Source organism: Ptychodera flava, unplaced genomic scaffold (genome assembly GCF_041260155.1).
Source record: "Ptychodera flava strain L36383 unplaced genomic scaffold, AS_Pfla_20210202 Scaffold_59__1_contigs__length_806204_pilon, whole genome shotgun sequence".
Classification (NCBI taxonomy): domain Eukaryota; kingdom Metazoa; phylum Hemichordata; class Enteropneusta; family Ptychoderidae; genus Ptychodera; species Ptychodera flava.
Window position 1 is genome coordinate 600475 of NW_027248381.1, and position 17826 is coordinate 618300.

At 38.2% G+C, this 17826-nt stretch overlaps 1 protein-coding gene across 1 annotated transcript in view; it reads left to right on the forward strand.

Moving 5' to 3' along the window:
- The first annotated feature begins 6170 nt into the window (after window positions 1-6170).
- LOC139128559 (transmembrane protein 145-like) overlaps window positions 6171-17826 on the forward strand; it is a 59592-nt gene continuing 47936 nt past the window's right edge. The window contains exons 1-4 of the mRNA XM_070694319.1: window positions 6171-6248; window positions 8142-8240; window positions 8968-9030; window positions 9332-9394. Coding sequence (XP_070550420.1) covers window positions 6171-6248; window positions 8142-8240; window positions 8968-9030; window positions 9332-9394 — 303 coding nt within the window. The remainder of the gene's footprint in view (window positions 6249-8141; window positions 8241-8967; window positions 9031-9331; window positions 9395-17826) is intronic.

A 17826-nucleotide genomic window follows, 5' to 3' on the forward strand; every position in this document is an offset into this window, starting at 1 on the left:
TGAGTCTGAGTGGCGTCTGTATGTCTGTATATTTGTGGGTATGTGCGGATGTATGTCCGTCACACACAAAGGCTCCCATACCGCCAAAGCTACCATCTCAGTATTTGGTGTACAGGTAGATGCAGGGGTTGAGATGTGAATTTGTTCAAATGAACTTGTCAGTGTCAAAAATGTGCATATGAGGTAAGAAAAAGCGAAATCCTGCAAATGTGCAAGAGTGATGGCCAGTGTCTGAAACAGGCTTGAGTCATTTCCTGTCATTGTTTATGAACTGTTACATATTATTCTCGTCGCGATAAGTTTACACACACCAAACTTCCGATGTATTTAGGTATGCCGCTGGTGATGTTGTTGTATTCTTACATATCTGATATCACATTCCCCCCGTGAAGCCGTCGTTTTATGGAGGAAGCGCACGTCGTCATGGGGAGTCTACCAGATAAGCTCAAAGGGTCATTCATTTTGGCCCAAGGGGTTGGTAACGGTCTGTGGGTTGGTGAAATAAAATGTGAATGGTACGACTACACTCTCATTTGTCTCACGTGTCATTTATTTAGAGTAATATATATTTTCACTGATTTCATTTTCACATGCGGATTTTTCATCGGTGCTAGCCTTCCTCAAAATGTCCACATAGAATGAGTCCCTTTATACAAATGGTATCAACTGCAATCACTCCAAGCGCGCGAATATTGACCTGTAATGTTTCACAAAGTACACGCGCGCACTCTGTGCACTGACCAAGCGACATGTACCAATCAAGTGAAGTACTGCGGGACGAAAATACGTAAAACGTATTTCTAACTTGTGTGCCTGCTTAAGGAAAATATCTCAAGTTTGAAAACGGCTGAATTTCAAATTCAGTATCGGAATGACGAAGGAGACACTATAAAGTTATCCACAGTGAACTCGATGTCAATGATTTGTATCGTTGCTCAGAAACTCTTCCGAACGCGGAATACAAGCAGGTAAAATTAGAGGTCGTAGAAGATTTCTCTCATCGAGTACGCGGCAAGCGTCTCTCTTCAAAATGACGTGAGTTGGAAGAATATTCGTTCGCTTTATCCCGGCTTCGTCGAAAAGTGTACTTGCAGTGGATCAAGGCTTGTAACCATGTCGATGTATCGAACGACACGTTCTGTTTTGCTCTGTAACTTGTTCTGCAGGTACCTGCGATATCCTCTTGTAACTATAGTTCAAATCTCGTTTAAAGATGTCGTATATAGTTCTGTGGGCAGGGCAAGGAATCGATGTCACAGATTTCACTATTTAAAAGCTCCGCGCGAACTTCGCTGGCTGTCATCGATGGCTTCCTTGTTTTCAGATACTCGACATACTCGACAACATTTGCGGAGCTTTACACTCAGTGTCAGTTTTCGGACAGGGTAGTGAATTTCGCCCAAAGCCGTTTCATACATGACGAGCACTACGAAATCTTATTATCATACCTTTCGAAACTTTATTGTGTTTTATCCTCAAACGCTAACACCGACAGAAGTGTTGTAAATTAGGGGGTCAAAGTTGCCAAATTTTTGACCCATGTTGAGTGCGTAGTAATCGGACTGCTATCGCAATAATCGGACGTCGTATTTGGAATATGATTATAGGGGCTAAATACTGATATTTTGAAACTTCGAACCCCGATTTTCAATTTCGTTGTGTTTAGAAAACTATTCGGAAACATTTCGTGATAATTAGTTATGTTTAATCCATGGACGACGCAACTGTATTTCGACGTGTATAGCGCTTAGATATCGGACACGGGCTGTTTCTGTGTGTTGCGTTCGACATCTTGTATCGTACGGTGTGGCTAACTTCGCCAAGTTTGTAGCGCCCGAAATAGCTTCTACCTAAAAAAAAACTATCCAAAACGGGACAGTAGCGTCACCTGACTTAATATGCGGTAGCATGCCTTGTAAAACGCTATCAATACGGAGCGAAGTGACGTGAGTACAACGAACAGCATGTCCGAAAACTGAGGTCGTCCGAAAATCACACTGAGTGTACTGTGTGGCGTGGGCGTCCACTTGCTCTAGCCGTTACAGTAAGACCGGGTTTTCTTGAATCGCCTCAAAATAGTTGCCACCACTGTTGATGCCGATATATTTTGTCCTGAGCAACAGATCTTATAGAGTGTCCATTCAGCCAAAGCTGAATTATTTCAGACCGCACTGTCGGGCAAAACCCTTCGCTTCGACGACATGTTCGGTGGAGATAGTTTGTGCGCGGGACAGACAACGTAGTGGTTGATACCATTTTATTAGGGTTGGGAGGAATGGTCGGCAGTAAGTTCACATGTATATTTTTAAGGTTATAGGCCTACTGGTGATGAAAGACGAAAAGCGAGAGAAACAAAAAATAAAGCAGTGACACTTGGTAAATGATACAAACAGTAAGAAAATGAACAAGAGTCATTGATTTAATAAAATTTTATTTTTGTGTCCTCATTCAATAAAGTGGAATATTCCGTCCCATCTGAACAGCCGCCACTTTTATGGCCAGGCTCAGCTCCCGGTGGAATTCCAGAAGCGTAAACAGCATGTGTAATTCTACCTGATTACTTGGGTGATTACGTGGGAATGTAACAACATCACCAGCGGTATACCTAAATACATTGGAAGTTTGGTGTGTGTAAACTTATCGCGACAGGGATAACAGACCAGATCAAACCATAGACAGTAGAGGGGGGAAGACTGTCTATGGTCCAACTAAGTGGGACTAACTGTTTCTGCTATGCATGTTGCTAAAGTTGAAAACTCCAGTACCTAAAGTTTCAGACCTTATTTACTTTTGTCATTCTTTTTTCGCTGGTTTAAATATTTCTTGTTGTTTTTCTGGTTGTACTGTGCAGAAATCATTGTCATAACATTAGCGTAGAATTTTCCTGCACTGAACAGATAGAAACAATATGTTTGTTGATCTTTGGTACCCATACTGGTATATACCAATTCTGATCAAATTTGAGCGACACCGAATAATTGCGGTATTTTTTTCATGTGGGATTTTATCTCATGCAGTTCTTGAGCCAGGGTAATCCCTGTATAAATTCTGCTCTTTCAAGCTTTTATCGTCTGCTCATAAAATTCATTATTTTTTCAAGAAAAGAGAAATGAAGCATTTGAGTGTATGGTGGATCCAGACACCATCCCATGTACATCTCTAAGAAAGGTAGTATCATCGATTGTTAGGCAAGAAGGTAAAAATTTCAATCAATACCTGTATTGTTTTGTTTAGAAAACATTCACATTTACTGCTTTAATTCAGTACTTTCACATTAAATTAAAGTCTTTACTAACATGTCAGCATGGTATTTTTGCATGCTTGATGACACAGGCCGTCTATAATAAATTTTATTATAGTTATCGTATACACTGTGAAAAACCCCATACTCTGTGTTCATGATGTGTATATTATTAAGTATGTTGTACACAAATGGATATATATATGGTAACCGGAGAAATCGGCCAGTTGCGAACTCGGCCAGCGCCGGTGCCGACCAACTCGGCCAGTAGGAGAAGTCGGCCAGGAGAAGTTGGCCACTCGCAACAAAGCAATATGATTGCATACGCATTCTCTTCACAGTTGAATATGCCAAACAATTTTACTTTTTACTACCATAGTTTTTGTTATTTATCGGTTTAATACTACTATGAACATTCAGAAAACAACTCGAAGTCGAAGAGCTCCCACATCCACCCTGCAAAACATGTACGGTACACTGTGCCTCAGAGTTTCTGCAGATCGCGCGCGTACCGTATTAAAGTTCAGGCAAACATTATGCCATTTCTTCAGTAAAATTCATGGCTTGATGACTCTTAACTAATTTGCTTCACCATCTCCTATGACTTTTTAACGAACTTCAAGTGTAACTATGACGAAGGCTGTAAATCTCTCTACCACGATCGCGATACACCGCCATCTTTACCCAATGGCAATGTGTGTTCATACGTGTGTTGAACTGTGATCTGTGAAGTTTGCAAACATTACGCTCATCTTATGAATGACATTTAGATCGCTTTCGCATATAACTTTAGTGAGACTTCAAAAAAAGAAACACTATTATGGAGCATATATTCTAATTGGGTGCATACTGTACTGGCCGAGTTCGCCCACTGGCCGACTTCTCCAACTGGCCGAGTTCGTAACTGGCCGAGTTCTCCAACTGGCCGAGCTCGCAACTGGCCGACTTCTCTTGTATTCATATATATGTATATATATATATATATATATATATATATATATATATATATATATATATATATATATATATATATATATACAGTATCAGTGTGAATGTGTGTGTGTGTGTCTGTACATGTAACTGTACAACTGCAATTTCTTGCCTCTTCTCCTTTTGCTTGGTTTGGTTGTTAAGTGAATGCATTTCCTGTTCTTGTCTGTCCTCTTTCTCTTTCATAAATTAAGTGTCCATGGCAGATAACATGGAGTTGCTCGAGTATAAGCCCTCCCCTAGTTTTTCTGCCGTTTTGTGTTGCCGAACCAGGGGCTTATACTCGGACGAGTACGGTATTTCTGTAACGGCTTTGATAACATGTTGATGCCTTCTTTTGAAATGTGATTTGAATTTTGTAAAAACGTCGTAACTTTGCACAAACACACATGAAACAATTCTGATGTACATACATACTCATATCATTTTATTGCTCTTATCCTAACAAATTAACCATATATTTTATGTTGGTTTCTTCAGATTTACTTTTGAAAGGTGTAAGTACATGATTTATATAACTGTTTTTAGATGTGGGCAAATACAAACTAGATTCTTGCTTAGACTATACCCACTTGCACACAAGTTTTTACCGGTATGTAAATACACAGTGTGGGTGAATTTGCTTGTCTGCGTTTTATTTGGAAATGTTGAAATTTATCGTTTTCTCTCTGTCCACTATTATTTTATTCTCATATCATAAATTATCACAAATGTCATTGTTAACATTGGTCAGACAACATATATTCAATTGTTTACATCCCTATGTTAAAGGTCCGGTGAAATAACCTTGTTGCAAAATCACAGAAATACCGTTGATAGTCTATAGAACAGTTATGTTTATTTCTTTTGTCGTTTAGCGCGCGCGATTATTAAATATGGCAAAAGGAAAATGCAATGTGGGCGTGTCCCCAAACCCTCTCCAGTCGATTTTTTTCGGCTTTCCGAAGTTTGCCCGACGTCGTATCTTATAACACTGATAACGGGAAGTAAGTATTTCACACCTTCGTAAGCTCCCCACGGGGAGTAAGCTTAACTTCTAGGGTTTCCGCTTGCATAATTAGTATCATACTCTGTTCACGCTAAACGCTCGCAACACTTGCAAAATGCGATAAATGAATAATTGAAACAGGACGATCGCTGGGTGAAATATGCACAGATCGTTTCTTTTACCCTCTTTCATAGACAATAAGGCAATAATCTTTCTAAATTGAAAAGAAAATGCACCTAACGCGATGAACGGTGCATATTGATGACATACTCTTTTCTCGCTAAGTTACTTCCGGGTTTATCGCTAACTTACGGTTCAACTGAGGTCTCCTTCTTGTCCTCCATATATGCAATCATGAGATGTACAAATGTACAATCTATGTATTGTATTCTGTAATTTGTTTGTTTACATCCCCGACATGTATCGGCTGCTCTGATTCGCTAAAATTTTGACTTGACGCACTCAATTACCATAGCCTTTCACAAAGGTGTTGTGAAGTTCATACCGTCGTAAATCAAGTTTTTACAAGGGATAATTACCTGCACTAAATTATTTTGGGCTGAGTTTTTGGGTTCAATAAAGCAATCAAAGTACAGAGAAGTACCTCTGGTTGTTTTATCTCTTTTCTAGTCGTGAATTTGCGTAACGTGGTCTGTTTAGTCAATACTGATTGCCCATGCTATTCTTATGCATGTGTGCATCGCACACACTGTTGGTACAACTTTCAATTACTGGTCAGATACGATTTACATGAACGAGCAAAGCCAGCCTTAATTGACCGTGGATTGCATTTACATGTAACAAAGCAGACGGCGCTTGTAGTATTCTTTTGGTCGAGCAATTCTCCATCAGACCACAGTTACGTGTGGTTCGATACATAGCGGCCTCAACGTGTTACGCATAGAAAAATAGGAAGTTTTTACTATTTTTCTATGCATACCGGCGGCCGCTATGTATCGAACCACACGTAACTGTGCATCAGACGTAGCCCTTGCGGGAGAGTCTGCTTGTGAGAAACGGACGGCTAGCGTAGGTTGCCCCGTTGAGGTACTACCTCCATGGTTGCACTGATCACACACTGTTGTGTTAACGGATACGGGGCAGAGATAAGGGTGGCGTGGGGACCGCTATTTGATGTATTATGATCAGCGTTGTGATGTCAGAGTGTACCAACCATTTCCAAACTAAGAGCGTGGCCTAAGTTTAGAGAAGTGACCCCGAATTGACCCCACAGTGCCACATAGAAGTACAATAAAATAGCACTTGCGCATACTTATATGTAGAATTTTTGTTGCGAGTGTAAAAATATTGTCACCCGGAAGCTAAATAGCTCAGCAGTACAGGTTGATTTCACCAGACCTTTAATTAGCAAACAATTTTCAAGTTTCATGTATGCTAATTATACCACAATTTTTTCTGTTGAAGTGTTGATGGAGCATAACAAACGACGGGGATTCTGGGACTGTGAGTTATTCAAACCCCAATGGTGGCCATCATCATTGCCATTCACTTCTCCAAACGATAGACGGAAAGGTGAGCATAATATATGGCAAGACTTATTTTGTTTGCTTTTAGAGTTTGCCTTTGAATGCATTTGCTATCAATATTAATCAGGTGTGAGAGCAAACTTCATTCTCTTTCAGTGCAATAGAATTTCAATGTCATGCTTTTCGATTTTCAGCGTATTTGTAAATTGCAGCTTAATTCAAATGCAGCCTAAGTTTCAGTTAATGTCAATATGCAAGATGCGGGTGGAATGGGCTTATAGTCCTCGTTTTTGGCTAATTTGGATGAATGTGCTCAATTTCTAGATTCTTTCGGCACAATTGTTGCATAATTGCATGGATTTCATGTACACTCTGGAAAATAATCCTTACCACACTCCATAGACAAACCATAGAAAGGTATACCACTTGGAAGAAGAAAGGATTAAATGAATTTTGTTTCACCATATTCCCTAGTAATGCACGCTATTTCAATTTATTCAGAGTAATTTGCAATGAGTAAGTATGATGGTCATGCTAAATTACTAAATTTATACGTATTTTACAGGTTGCAGGCTAACGGACTGTCAACTTCGGGAGATACTGCGAAGATACCAAGATATATATAGGCTAAGAGTAAGCTCTGATTAACTATCCATTGACTCTGTAACCGTAAATTGCGTTTTTACCATACTTTTGTGTTTAATTCAATAATTTTGTCAATCAAGATGCACAATGTTAGGCCCCTGAGAATACCAAGATATGATAAAAGTTTCATAATTTTATTTCAAAGATGTCAACATTTTCACATTAAAAAGAGATATGTAGTACTTTTTTTGCAGCTGTTTTGCCATTTTGGTCAGGCCATCGTGAAATGAGCGATTAAATTTTCCACCTTCATCAACACGTGTTCACAAATAGTTATTCTCAACATAACTCAGTGGAGCTATATAGGCCGTAAATTTGCTTGTTTGGTCAAACACTGTGGGAAATCACTGCCATGTCTTTCTTTCCCTCATGAAAGAACTTTTTTACTGTACACACGCTGGAAATTAGAAATACATTTCCACAAATGATAGCCTCACTCTAAGATGTAAAAAAATGTAGTTTACTACTTGGCTTGCACAGAATTACAGCATGTCAAACTTGAAACTCCAAGAGTTGCAATGGCTTCGTATGCCTTTTATCAGCGTGACCATGTATACGGTAGTTATCAGCACAATTTCATGACGTTTACTGCCAAAGGCTTGGAACACTTACGTTTATGCTTCATTTGCGTAAAGTGAACAAAAGGCTTTGTAATACAAATTGAAAACTCCATCCAAACTCACACATCAAACATATTATAGTCAGTTGTGATATTTTGTTGAAAGCTGCCTTGCATTGATTAGCTATGATCAAATGTTTGTGTAGACATATTTTTCCATTTCCCAAACAGGCTAAAGATGTGATAGAAGAGACATCTGGTGTAGGGCCACTTTCATCAACAGCACCTCAAGGAATTAAATCTCTCAAAAGCCAGAGCATTATAGATCAAGTAAGTGCATAACTAGTTGATTTGTTTTCTTTAACTCAAATTTGTTGTTTTTTCACGACACTGATTTATACTAAATATATATAATACCGGGGCCTTTCTGCCTATGTGAACCTGTTAATTTCTGCCTTAATGGGTTGCCACTTGACCTTTTCATTTGGTATTTAGCATCGTCACTTTTTGGTCAAACTGTGTTGGAAATGACTCGTATGTCCTACAGTACCCTCATCAAAAGATTCATGAAATCAAAAATAAATTTTCATGAATATTATTTATGTAGTCTCTTTTATATAAAAGGATGTCAAAGAGTTATTTTGGTGTTTATTGGATGTCACAGAGTTGCACAAAGTTACAGCATGTCAAACTTGAAACTGCAACAGTTATGGTGGCTTCAGCCAATATTTCTAATGTGAGCCACACTGAAACGGCTGTCACAAAAGAAGACCTTTGCGCTTGGTGTCTGGTGTTATGCTGTGTACTTCTTCCAGACCATTCACGTCTACAGTAGCTTCAGAGACAATTGTCTCTATTTTTATTTTATCAGACATTCTCAGAGCATATGCCAGGGCATGAAGTTTTTGATCACACAGAAAGAGCTGATATATATGAAGTAAGTATCCTTCATGATTAATCAATTTGCTGTCATTAACTGAGAATTTCTAACTCTTGCATAGCTGCTTTGTAATTTTTAGCAATCATCTATTGCTACCAACTATTTTCATTTTATCAGACACTCTCAGAGCATATGCCAGGGCAGGTTTTGGATAACCCAGAAACAGCTGATATATCTGAAGTAAGTGTCCTTCATAATTAATCAATTGCTGTCATTAGCTGAGAATTTCTAACTCTTGCATAGCTGTTTGTATTTTTTCGTAATCATCTATTGCTACCAACTATTTTCATTTTATCAGACACTCTCAGAGCATATGCCAGGACAGGTTTTGGATAACCAAGAAACAGCTGATATATCTAAAGTAAGTGTCCTTCATAATTAATCAATTTGCTGTCATTAGCTGAGAATTTCTAACTCTTGCATAGCTGCTTTGTATTTTTTCGTAATCATCTATTGCTACCAACTATTTTCATTTTGTCAGACACTCTCAGAGCATATGCCAGGGCAGGTTTTGGATAACCCAGAAACAGCTGATATATCTAAAGTAAGTGTCCTTCATAATTAATCAATTTGCTGTCATTAACTGAGAATTTCTAACTCTTGCATAGCTGCTTTGTATTTTTGCTCACGTGTTCACACTCGTGAGCATATGGTTTAGCGATGTCTGTGTGTCTGTCTGTATACCCGATATCTCAAGAACTGCTGTAGTCTGGCAGAGACCCTGCGATTCGCGTTCTTCCCTGTTGGAACACGCGCGCGCCCTTCAGAGACGCGACGCGAATCCCAGGGTCTGGACGTTCTTGCAAGCGACCGGTCGGATTTCTGCCTGATCCGGGTACTTTATAGAACTCCACAAATCCGTTAATCAAAACAAAAATGACAAGTACCATAGCCAAATAAAATTAAAAAATGAAAAATAAAAACATACCGCGTATATAGGTCTACCAGCTACTAGTATATATTCTCTCCGCCCAGTTAGATAGGTTTTTCTTTTGACGTCACTACCCTTATGAATATTCATATCCTTGCAAGAACGGACAGTCGCTGTGTCTGGCAGCACGTGCTCACAGCTGCACAGCCTTCGAATGCAGGCCCATCGCGGCGCGCACAAAACAAGGCACAGCGACTGTGGAGAGTCTAGAACTGCTGAAGTGATGTCAACCAAGTTTGGTACACAGCTTCAGGATCTAAATGGCAAGAACTGATAAGGTTTTGGTTGGCTTGGATATTTATGAAGTTATGAAAGTTTTAATTTTACACACTGTCAGTTGTCTATGAGAGAGTTTTCGCAAACTCCGCGTATGACAAGTGAAAACAATCGACTGTTTGAGGGCGCTGTGAAATGAGCTGGTCCAGGTTGGCTACAGCTGGATAGCTCTGCTTTCAACCACGGTCCCTCCGTGTTTGAACCTCGTATTGAACGTTAAAAATATGATATTTTATTACTCTTTCAACTCACTATTCAAGACAAAATATCGTTTAGCAAATTAGCTTTACCCTTGGTGATTGATTGTTTCTCTCGCTGCTCGATCGCCAGAAATGACTACATACGTTCTCTACCTAGCCTCGTCATGGCATGGCATTATCACTCGCCCCGATCCCTAAATATGGAAGTGCTGATGAATAATAACCTTGAGTCAAAGGTATTGAAGTGTCTAATCAGGTTCGTGCACAGAGTCCAAGGCCGTGACCTACTTCATGTACTTCTGCCGTGTTTTGATTTTGCTTCGCCAAGAAACGTGCTCGCCATTGTCCATAAAAGTATGTTTGCTCTCCTTTGTAAACATTTTAAAATTCTAACTGTGTCAGATTAAAAAGGCGAGGTTGTTCGTGAAACAAATTCCGGCATCGCGGCAGTGCATGTAGTGAGTGTACCATGCTTGTGTAAACTGCCGAGCTCATCCTGCATTCACGGTTGGTACTCATGTACAATCATGATGTGTTCCATTCTGATGAAGATTCATCAGTCTTACTTTTGCAGTCTTTTTTCCGTATGATAATCCCGACAATTCGTGTTACAAGACTTGGTGGCCATTTTATGATAAGTTTTCAATACTGCAAAGCTACATAGCGTTACTAGCGCGTGATCGAGGTACAGCGTTGTTGAACGGGATACAGAAACTCTGCAGAGGGAGAAACGATCGTTGACATGAGCAGTCAATGTACTTCAGCACATAGTCCGCAGATTGCGGATTGAGAAAATAAACGTGTCCCAGTAAATAACGGAATATTTATGTACATTAACTCGATATTAATCAAATTTCCAGCTCATCGCAAAAAATGTATTGCAAAGATTTGTCACTGACAAATACTGCACTGTACAGAAAAAACAGTCTGTAGACTAGTTCAAGTAGTACTACCCGAGTTGTGTTGTCAATTTTGATTTCATTTCACAAACTTCATACTTCATCGAGTATTGCGTATTTCAGCCTTTGTGAAGCCCAATTTATTGATATTTTCAATTTTTGTCTTGGCTTTGTTGTGGAACATGTTGAATCATCTCCGCGGACATCTAGGCTCTAGGCCGTGGTGCAAACATTCAGCGGCCAAATTATCGTTTCAAAGCAAACAGTTCTATCATAGAAACACCATCAATTCTCTCTAGCAAAATTTAAGTTGCGTTAAATATTCAGTGAAATGTCACATAATGTTAAAAGTGTGACGGGGTTGAAGTGACTGGGGTACCGGGGCCAAACAAAACCAGTGTGAGTTACTCGGGTCGAAAGGAACAGCGGTCGGGATGATGTGTTGCCCAAGCGAGCTCCCTTCAGAAGTCTGTTTCGTCGCAAAAAATGTCAACTTTTAAAATCCGTAATTTATTTACTGATGTTATTCTCAGCATCACAAACTTATATGCCTCTGCTATGTATCACAGCAAATAGTTATATTTGTGTCTTGCTCAATGCATTTCCTACCCATAGAGAGGGAAACTGCCCTCGTTCCCATGCACCTTTTTTCAATGCCAGTGCAACGCTATCTGTGCAAAATTTGTGGTGATATTCTCCCGTGTGATGGAAAACCTCGCTTATTCTAACAATAACGTAGTTGACTTTGGACTTCAATTTCGTAAATGTGATGTCCATGCAGTGAGTTTGGGTTGGCGCACTTATAATGCAATCTTCGCCTGCCTGCGGTCTGATATCCCGCATAAGGCATAAGACCACCAGAAAGATTGCAAGGAACCCGTATTTCAACTCTGTTGTCATTTTTAGTTTCCTTCACTGCTTATCGGAGAGGTTTTTTCCATGATTGGAAGCCGCAGGAATGTAAATTTGGCCACCAATGAAATTTTTTCGTCTCAAAGCGTTAAAGTTGAGTATGCGAAATCTGTGTTGCTGGAAGCCTTTTTGTTTGGCAAGGAAGTCTACAAGTGGGCCACCTGATTGGCCCAAATGATGACATAGTGTACATTGAAGATACTATGATATAACGTTATCGAAAGTCATTAACAAGTTTTATTTCAGCCAATTCCTTTTTTGTATATGTAATGAACATTACTAATTAGGGATATATATCTGAATTGACTCAACCAAAATTGATGAATTTTGCTACATATATTTCAGATATTATAATACATGTTACTGAAATTCGTTAAGCATTTTTGCTTCAGCCAATTTCCAATTTGCATATTTGATGAACTTTCTTAATTAGGGATATTTATCTGTATTGACTTGACCAAAGTCGACAAAAACTTGCCATGTACATTAAAAATACTATGATACAAGATTATTGAAAGTCATTTGACATTTTTATTTCAGCCTATTCCCAAATTGCATATTAAATAAACCTTCCTAATGAGGAATATATACCGGCATTTACTTTATAAAAGTTGGCGAAACATGCTGTGTACATTGATCATTATACCAGGTTATAACAGTATTGAAAGTCATTTTGCATTTTCATGTCAGCTAATTTATAATTTGCATTAAGCTAATAAGCTTTCACGGTTTGGCATATAGAGCTTGAAGGACTTAACCAAAGGACATTACACATGCTATATTGTGATACAATGACAGTACTCAAAGAAATTAATTATTTTTATTTCAGCTTATTACATATTTGAATACTTAATGACCTTTAGAATTGATCTGTGGTGAAATTCATTATGTTGATCATAACACTTTTAATGAAGTTGCAAACATGTAGCAAAGGTTCAAACTTGCACATAAATGCAATATATAATGAAACACGTGAGCATTGTCAGTTCATATCTGGTTTCGTAATCATCTATTGCTACCAACTATTTTCATTTTATCAGACACTCTCAGAGCATATTCCAGGGCAGGTTTTGGATAACCCAGAAACAGCTGATATATCTGAAGTAAGTGTCCTTCATAATTAATCAATTTGCTGTCATTAACTGAGATTTTCTTATTTCATTTATTTTTTATTCACAGTAATTACTCGTGCTTTGTCCATGTACACCAACTTAAACATTGCATTAGTGCCAGATATGTCTGTGAACTTTTGTTTCAGAAGTGGTTCTGCCAAGTACTTCAGCTTTTGATTTTAGCTCACATTTGGTCATACCAATGTGAGTTTATTGTATAAGCTGAAGTTGATGGCGTCTGTATGTATTTATGTATGTACATATGTACAGTATGTCCGTCAACATCAACAACGCGTAAACGGCTGCTTATTTCAGCTTGGTATTTGGTGTGTGGATGCATCCTGGGCTATAGATAGGATTTTGTTCAAATGAAGTCTGCATTGCCAAAATTATGCAAATGAGCTTACAAAATGTGAAAATGGTCAAGAATTAATATCTTGAGAACCACTGTTTTGATTGCTTTGAAAATTTGTGTGCAAGTACCTTAGGTAAACCTTATACAGTTTTATAAATATTGTGAAGATATCCTTCATTTTGTATTTTTACTGAATTTTTTTGTGATTTTTCTCATTTTCAGTAAAAATTCTTCTTCTCTGAAACCGCCAGCCCAATTACTCTCAAATTTGGGTTGGATCTTTGCGAGGGTGTTACGCTTCTAATTTGTTGAAATTATGACAAAATCGGGGAAAATTACTATTTTGGTGCAATGTTGTCACTTTTGGTCAAAAATTCTTAAACAGTATTTTCTTTTTAAAACCCCTGGACAGACAGCTTTTATATTTGGTGCATAGACGTACACAGATGACAATAGTTAGATATGTGGAATTTGTCCTGAAATATACAAATTTGAATTTTTAAGACATTATTGTCAATTTTGGTCAAGAAAACTTGTTCTCAAAATTACTTGTTTGATAGCTTTGTGATTTGGTATAAAAGTCCCGAGGGATGTTATTAGATAAATTTTCTGCTGAAAGTGTTGGGAAACCCCCAAATTTGTATATTTTGTGTAATTTTCTCAGTTTGTGACCTTAAATGACCTACACCAACCCAGGATATGTTATGAGACAGTTTTGAAGGCTGTTAACGTAATTTTGTCATATATGGTATCAAATTGTAGGAAAATTTTATCCAGAAAACAAAGCTGAGGTGAATTTTTCATTGCAGACTAATTTTTGCAACTTTTCTATGTAAGACACACAAGAACTGATGAGAAATTTGGATCCAGGATAATTCCAGATGTCGTAATCACCCCCACAGTGGAAGGCATTTCACTATCTGTAACTAACTTAAGTGCTGTTTATATTAGAATGATAACACTCATGGCATTAATTAAAACCTCCCCAAGGTTGTAAATATATTTCCTGTCATCTGGCGTTATGTAATACCAAGGGATGGAACATTTGATATTCAGGAGGGGGTAGGGTCTAGAAGATGATGATGAGGTAGCATTACTTTTTACCCAATCCCTTGTACATTTTTTCCCTCTCTTTATTTTTTCCCCACTCTTCCAACCTTTCAAGCCTTCTCTGGCTAATTTTTTTGTTGACATTTGCTTATGTATGTAGGATCTGCTTTTCCTATTGCTATAGAAGTTGATATGCATGTTGCTAAAGATGACCTCCAGTACCTAAGTTGCAGACCTTATTTGCTTTTTGTCATTCTTGTTTTTCTGGTTTAAATATTTCTTGAATGGACCAATTCAAACTGAATGTGAGCACACTGTCCTTGACGGTATTTTTCATTTTATCCAATCACAGACATGAAATACACATTCCAGTACCTTCTAACATATGTATACGTTTGCACCATTAAATCCTTTCATTGTTGCAACTACAATTTTTTACCATGATCAAATGGATTGCACTGCCAAGCTCTTTGTACAAAATTACTGGAAAACATTAAATTTTTGTTTTAAATGTCATATGAAAGCTGCATACTACTTATAAGGGATCTCATCCTAACGCAAGATAATTATCCACACACTGTTCTGGTAATTGTCAAGGTAGTAGGAGCTACTAGTATAATGTAGATACTATATGTATTAACTGTCTGTAAATGTATCTACAGTAAAAAATGATAATTGCATTATTATCTTTGTATTTATTGTGCAAATTCATATCACATACAGATTGACCAGATTTTGAGGACATTACACATGAAATCCTTTGAGGAAGTGCAGGACTATGCTAGGGAGTGCTTGCCCACCTTACAGTCCGAATTGGACGGTTGCTGTAAGGAATACGAACACCGCATACCAGAAGATAAGAGGTTAGGTTATTGCTAGGATAATATAATTTTAAGCATAAGTGTCTGCCTAGAACATATCTTTATGTTTAATGTTAAACTTCAGCATTTTTTCGTAATAGTTCACGTAAAGATAATAACTATGTTCACATTCACAAAATTTAGGTAGTTCATGGAACTCTCAAAAAATCTTCTTGCATTTTAGATTGTTCTTGATTTTCCTGCGTTTTTGTGCACAAAAAGGCATAATCTGGGTGATACCCTGCATTTGAACAAGCGGGGACATCTCCGGTATATGTTAGATGATCCCACAAGACAATAGAACTGTCTCTCATAAGCAATCGGATAACATAATATGGTCTCATTTGCGGAGCAAAACCTTGTGGGAAGATATTGTTTTGGAAGAGCGTTGACTGATTCCTGGACTGGCCTGACGAATCCACATACAAAATTTGGACCCCATCCAAAAACCGACCCAGTGCGTCCACATTGATTATTTTGAGCTGACTTTAACCAGAAATGGCCTGAATTAACCAATGTGAACCAGATGACAATGACTAACATTGCAGCAAACTGAGATTGAATTTGTTATTAACCTAGCAACATTTCCCAGGCTACTTTTATCAATAATCTTACAAATTAGGGCTTACCTTCTTTGAAATCCGTGATTGTATTCCATGCGGTTGGCAAAACAATCGTCGGTAAAATGTTTGTAGCAAAGTACGCGCGTGGCTATGGGAGTAAAATAAACCCGCTTTGCTTTTACAAACTTTGTCCATTTTCTGGCCAGATCTTCATCCTTCGGCCATTGAAACAATTTTGATTCTGCATGGGAACAATGCATAGCGACACAACGTTTAGGCATTGTTACAACTTTTTACAATAGATTTAGAATGTACACAAAGCACTGCAGTGAAAAGCATCAGCGGTCAATACCCTGTAAGTGACGTAGACCCGACATTTACCGAAGATTACCGAAGATTTGTATCGTCATTGCCAAGGGCGTCGCTAGGGCCTTTATTCGGAACTGGGAGCGCAGTTTTGAAAAATTCCAATGCAGATCTTTTTTGACCATTTTATTCGTCAAAATAAACAAGCAAAAAAAAATTCAGTTTTACTCTACACTAGCCCTTTAAATACAAGTCAGACATTATAGTATAGTTCCTAATGATATCCATAGCCATACCAGAACAGAAAACATGATCAATATAAGATTTAGAAATCTCGTTAAAACATGTGTAAGTAACATTTTGTGCAAAATTAAAGTTAGCTACCTTGAATTCATTGTTGCATAAAAAATCATACAATATGTAGCAATGTTTGTAAATTGATGTTTCTGGTACCAGTATTATCGAGCTGACTGCCACTGGGTACACTACGGCCCAAAGGCGCCCCATTTTGTACGGTATTAGCGTCCCGAATTTTCGCCACACATACGTGGATGTGCGCGTTCACACAGTAAATTTCACCTCCCGCGTCATGTTGCAAATTTCGCCGTATTTCCTTGCTGCACAGCTAATATTAATGAAAGAGTAACAGGTCCTATTTCCCGTATATGCTGCCCTTAGGGACTGGACACAAATTACAGGGGGGGGGGGTGGGCCGGTGTTTTTTGGGGGTGGGTCACCATTTTTCGCGCAAGCATTTTTGAAGGGTCATAAAATTTTGTGCAAGCCTATGGGGGAGGGTCACCTTTTTTCATGCATCAAAGCTGAAATTGCATGTGCACGTTATGGAATACTGAGAAAAGAAAAAAATACCTCCTGGCACTTTCATTTTCTGCCATTACCATTTTCGGCGCGCCCTTCGGGCGCAAATTTCAGGTATAATAAACAATGTATTGATGATCCAAGCAGCCACATTGATTTAAGTTGTCATGATTTCTACTTATTCAACACTATTGTGCATAACTGTCCCCTATAATGACTCTTTCAATAACAATTTGGGAGATTACTTATTTGACATCATTCTCCCATTGACAATACATTGGGTATAGGTCGGTGTCAAACATTCATGTCGCTGTATGTACATTTTTTAAGTTTTTGAGGACATTGACAGAATACAAACTGTTCAGAATAGTGCATAGTGTCATCAATAACAACTGGAAGCTTCAGGTCGAACAACTTTTGAATAACAATTTAGGATCAGATAACCTATTGTTATGTAGGTCATTTACCCCACACTCATCATGACCTGAGTTCAATTAGTCTAGAACATTCTCAAGGTCACTGCCCTTAATGACCTCACAACCTTGAATTCAATTAGTCATGTTTGGAATGTTCTTGAAAGTTGATTAGTTGTGTAAGGAGAGATAATTTTAGAACAGTAATTAGCATGTCAATAAAAGTTCTAGATTGTTCTTATATGCCTTTATAAAGGGACGTGCTCAGCTTCCAGTCAGA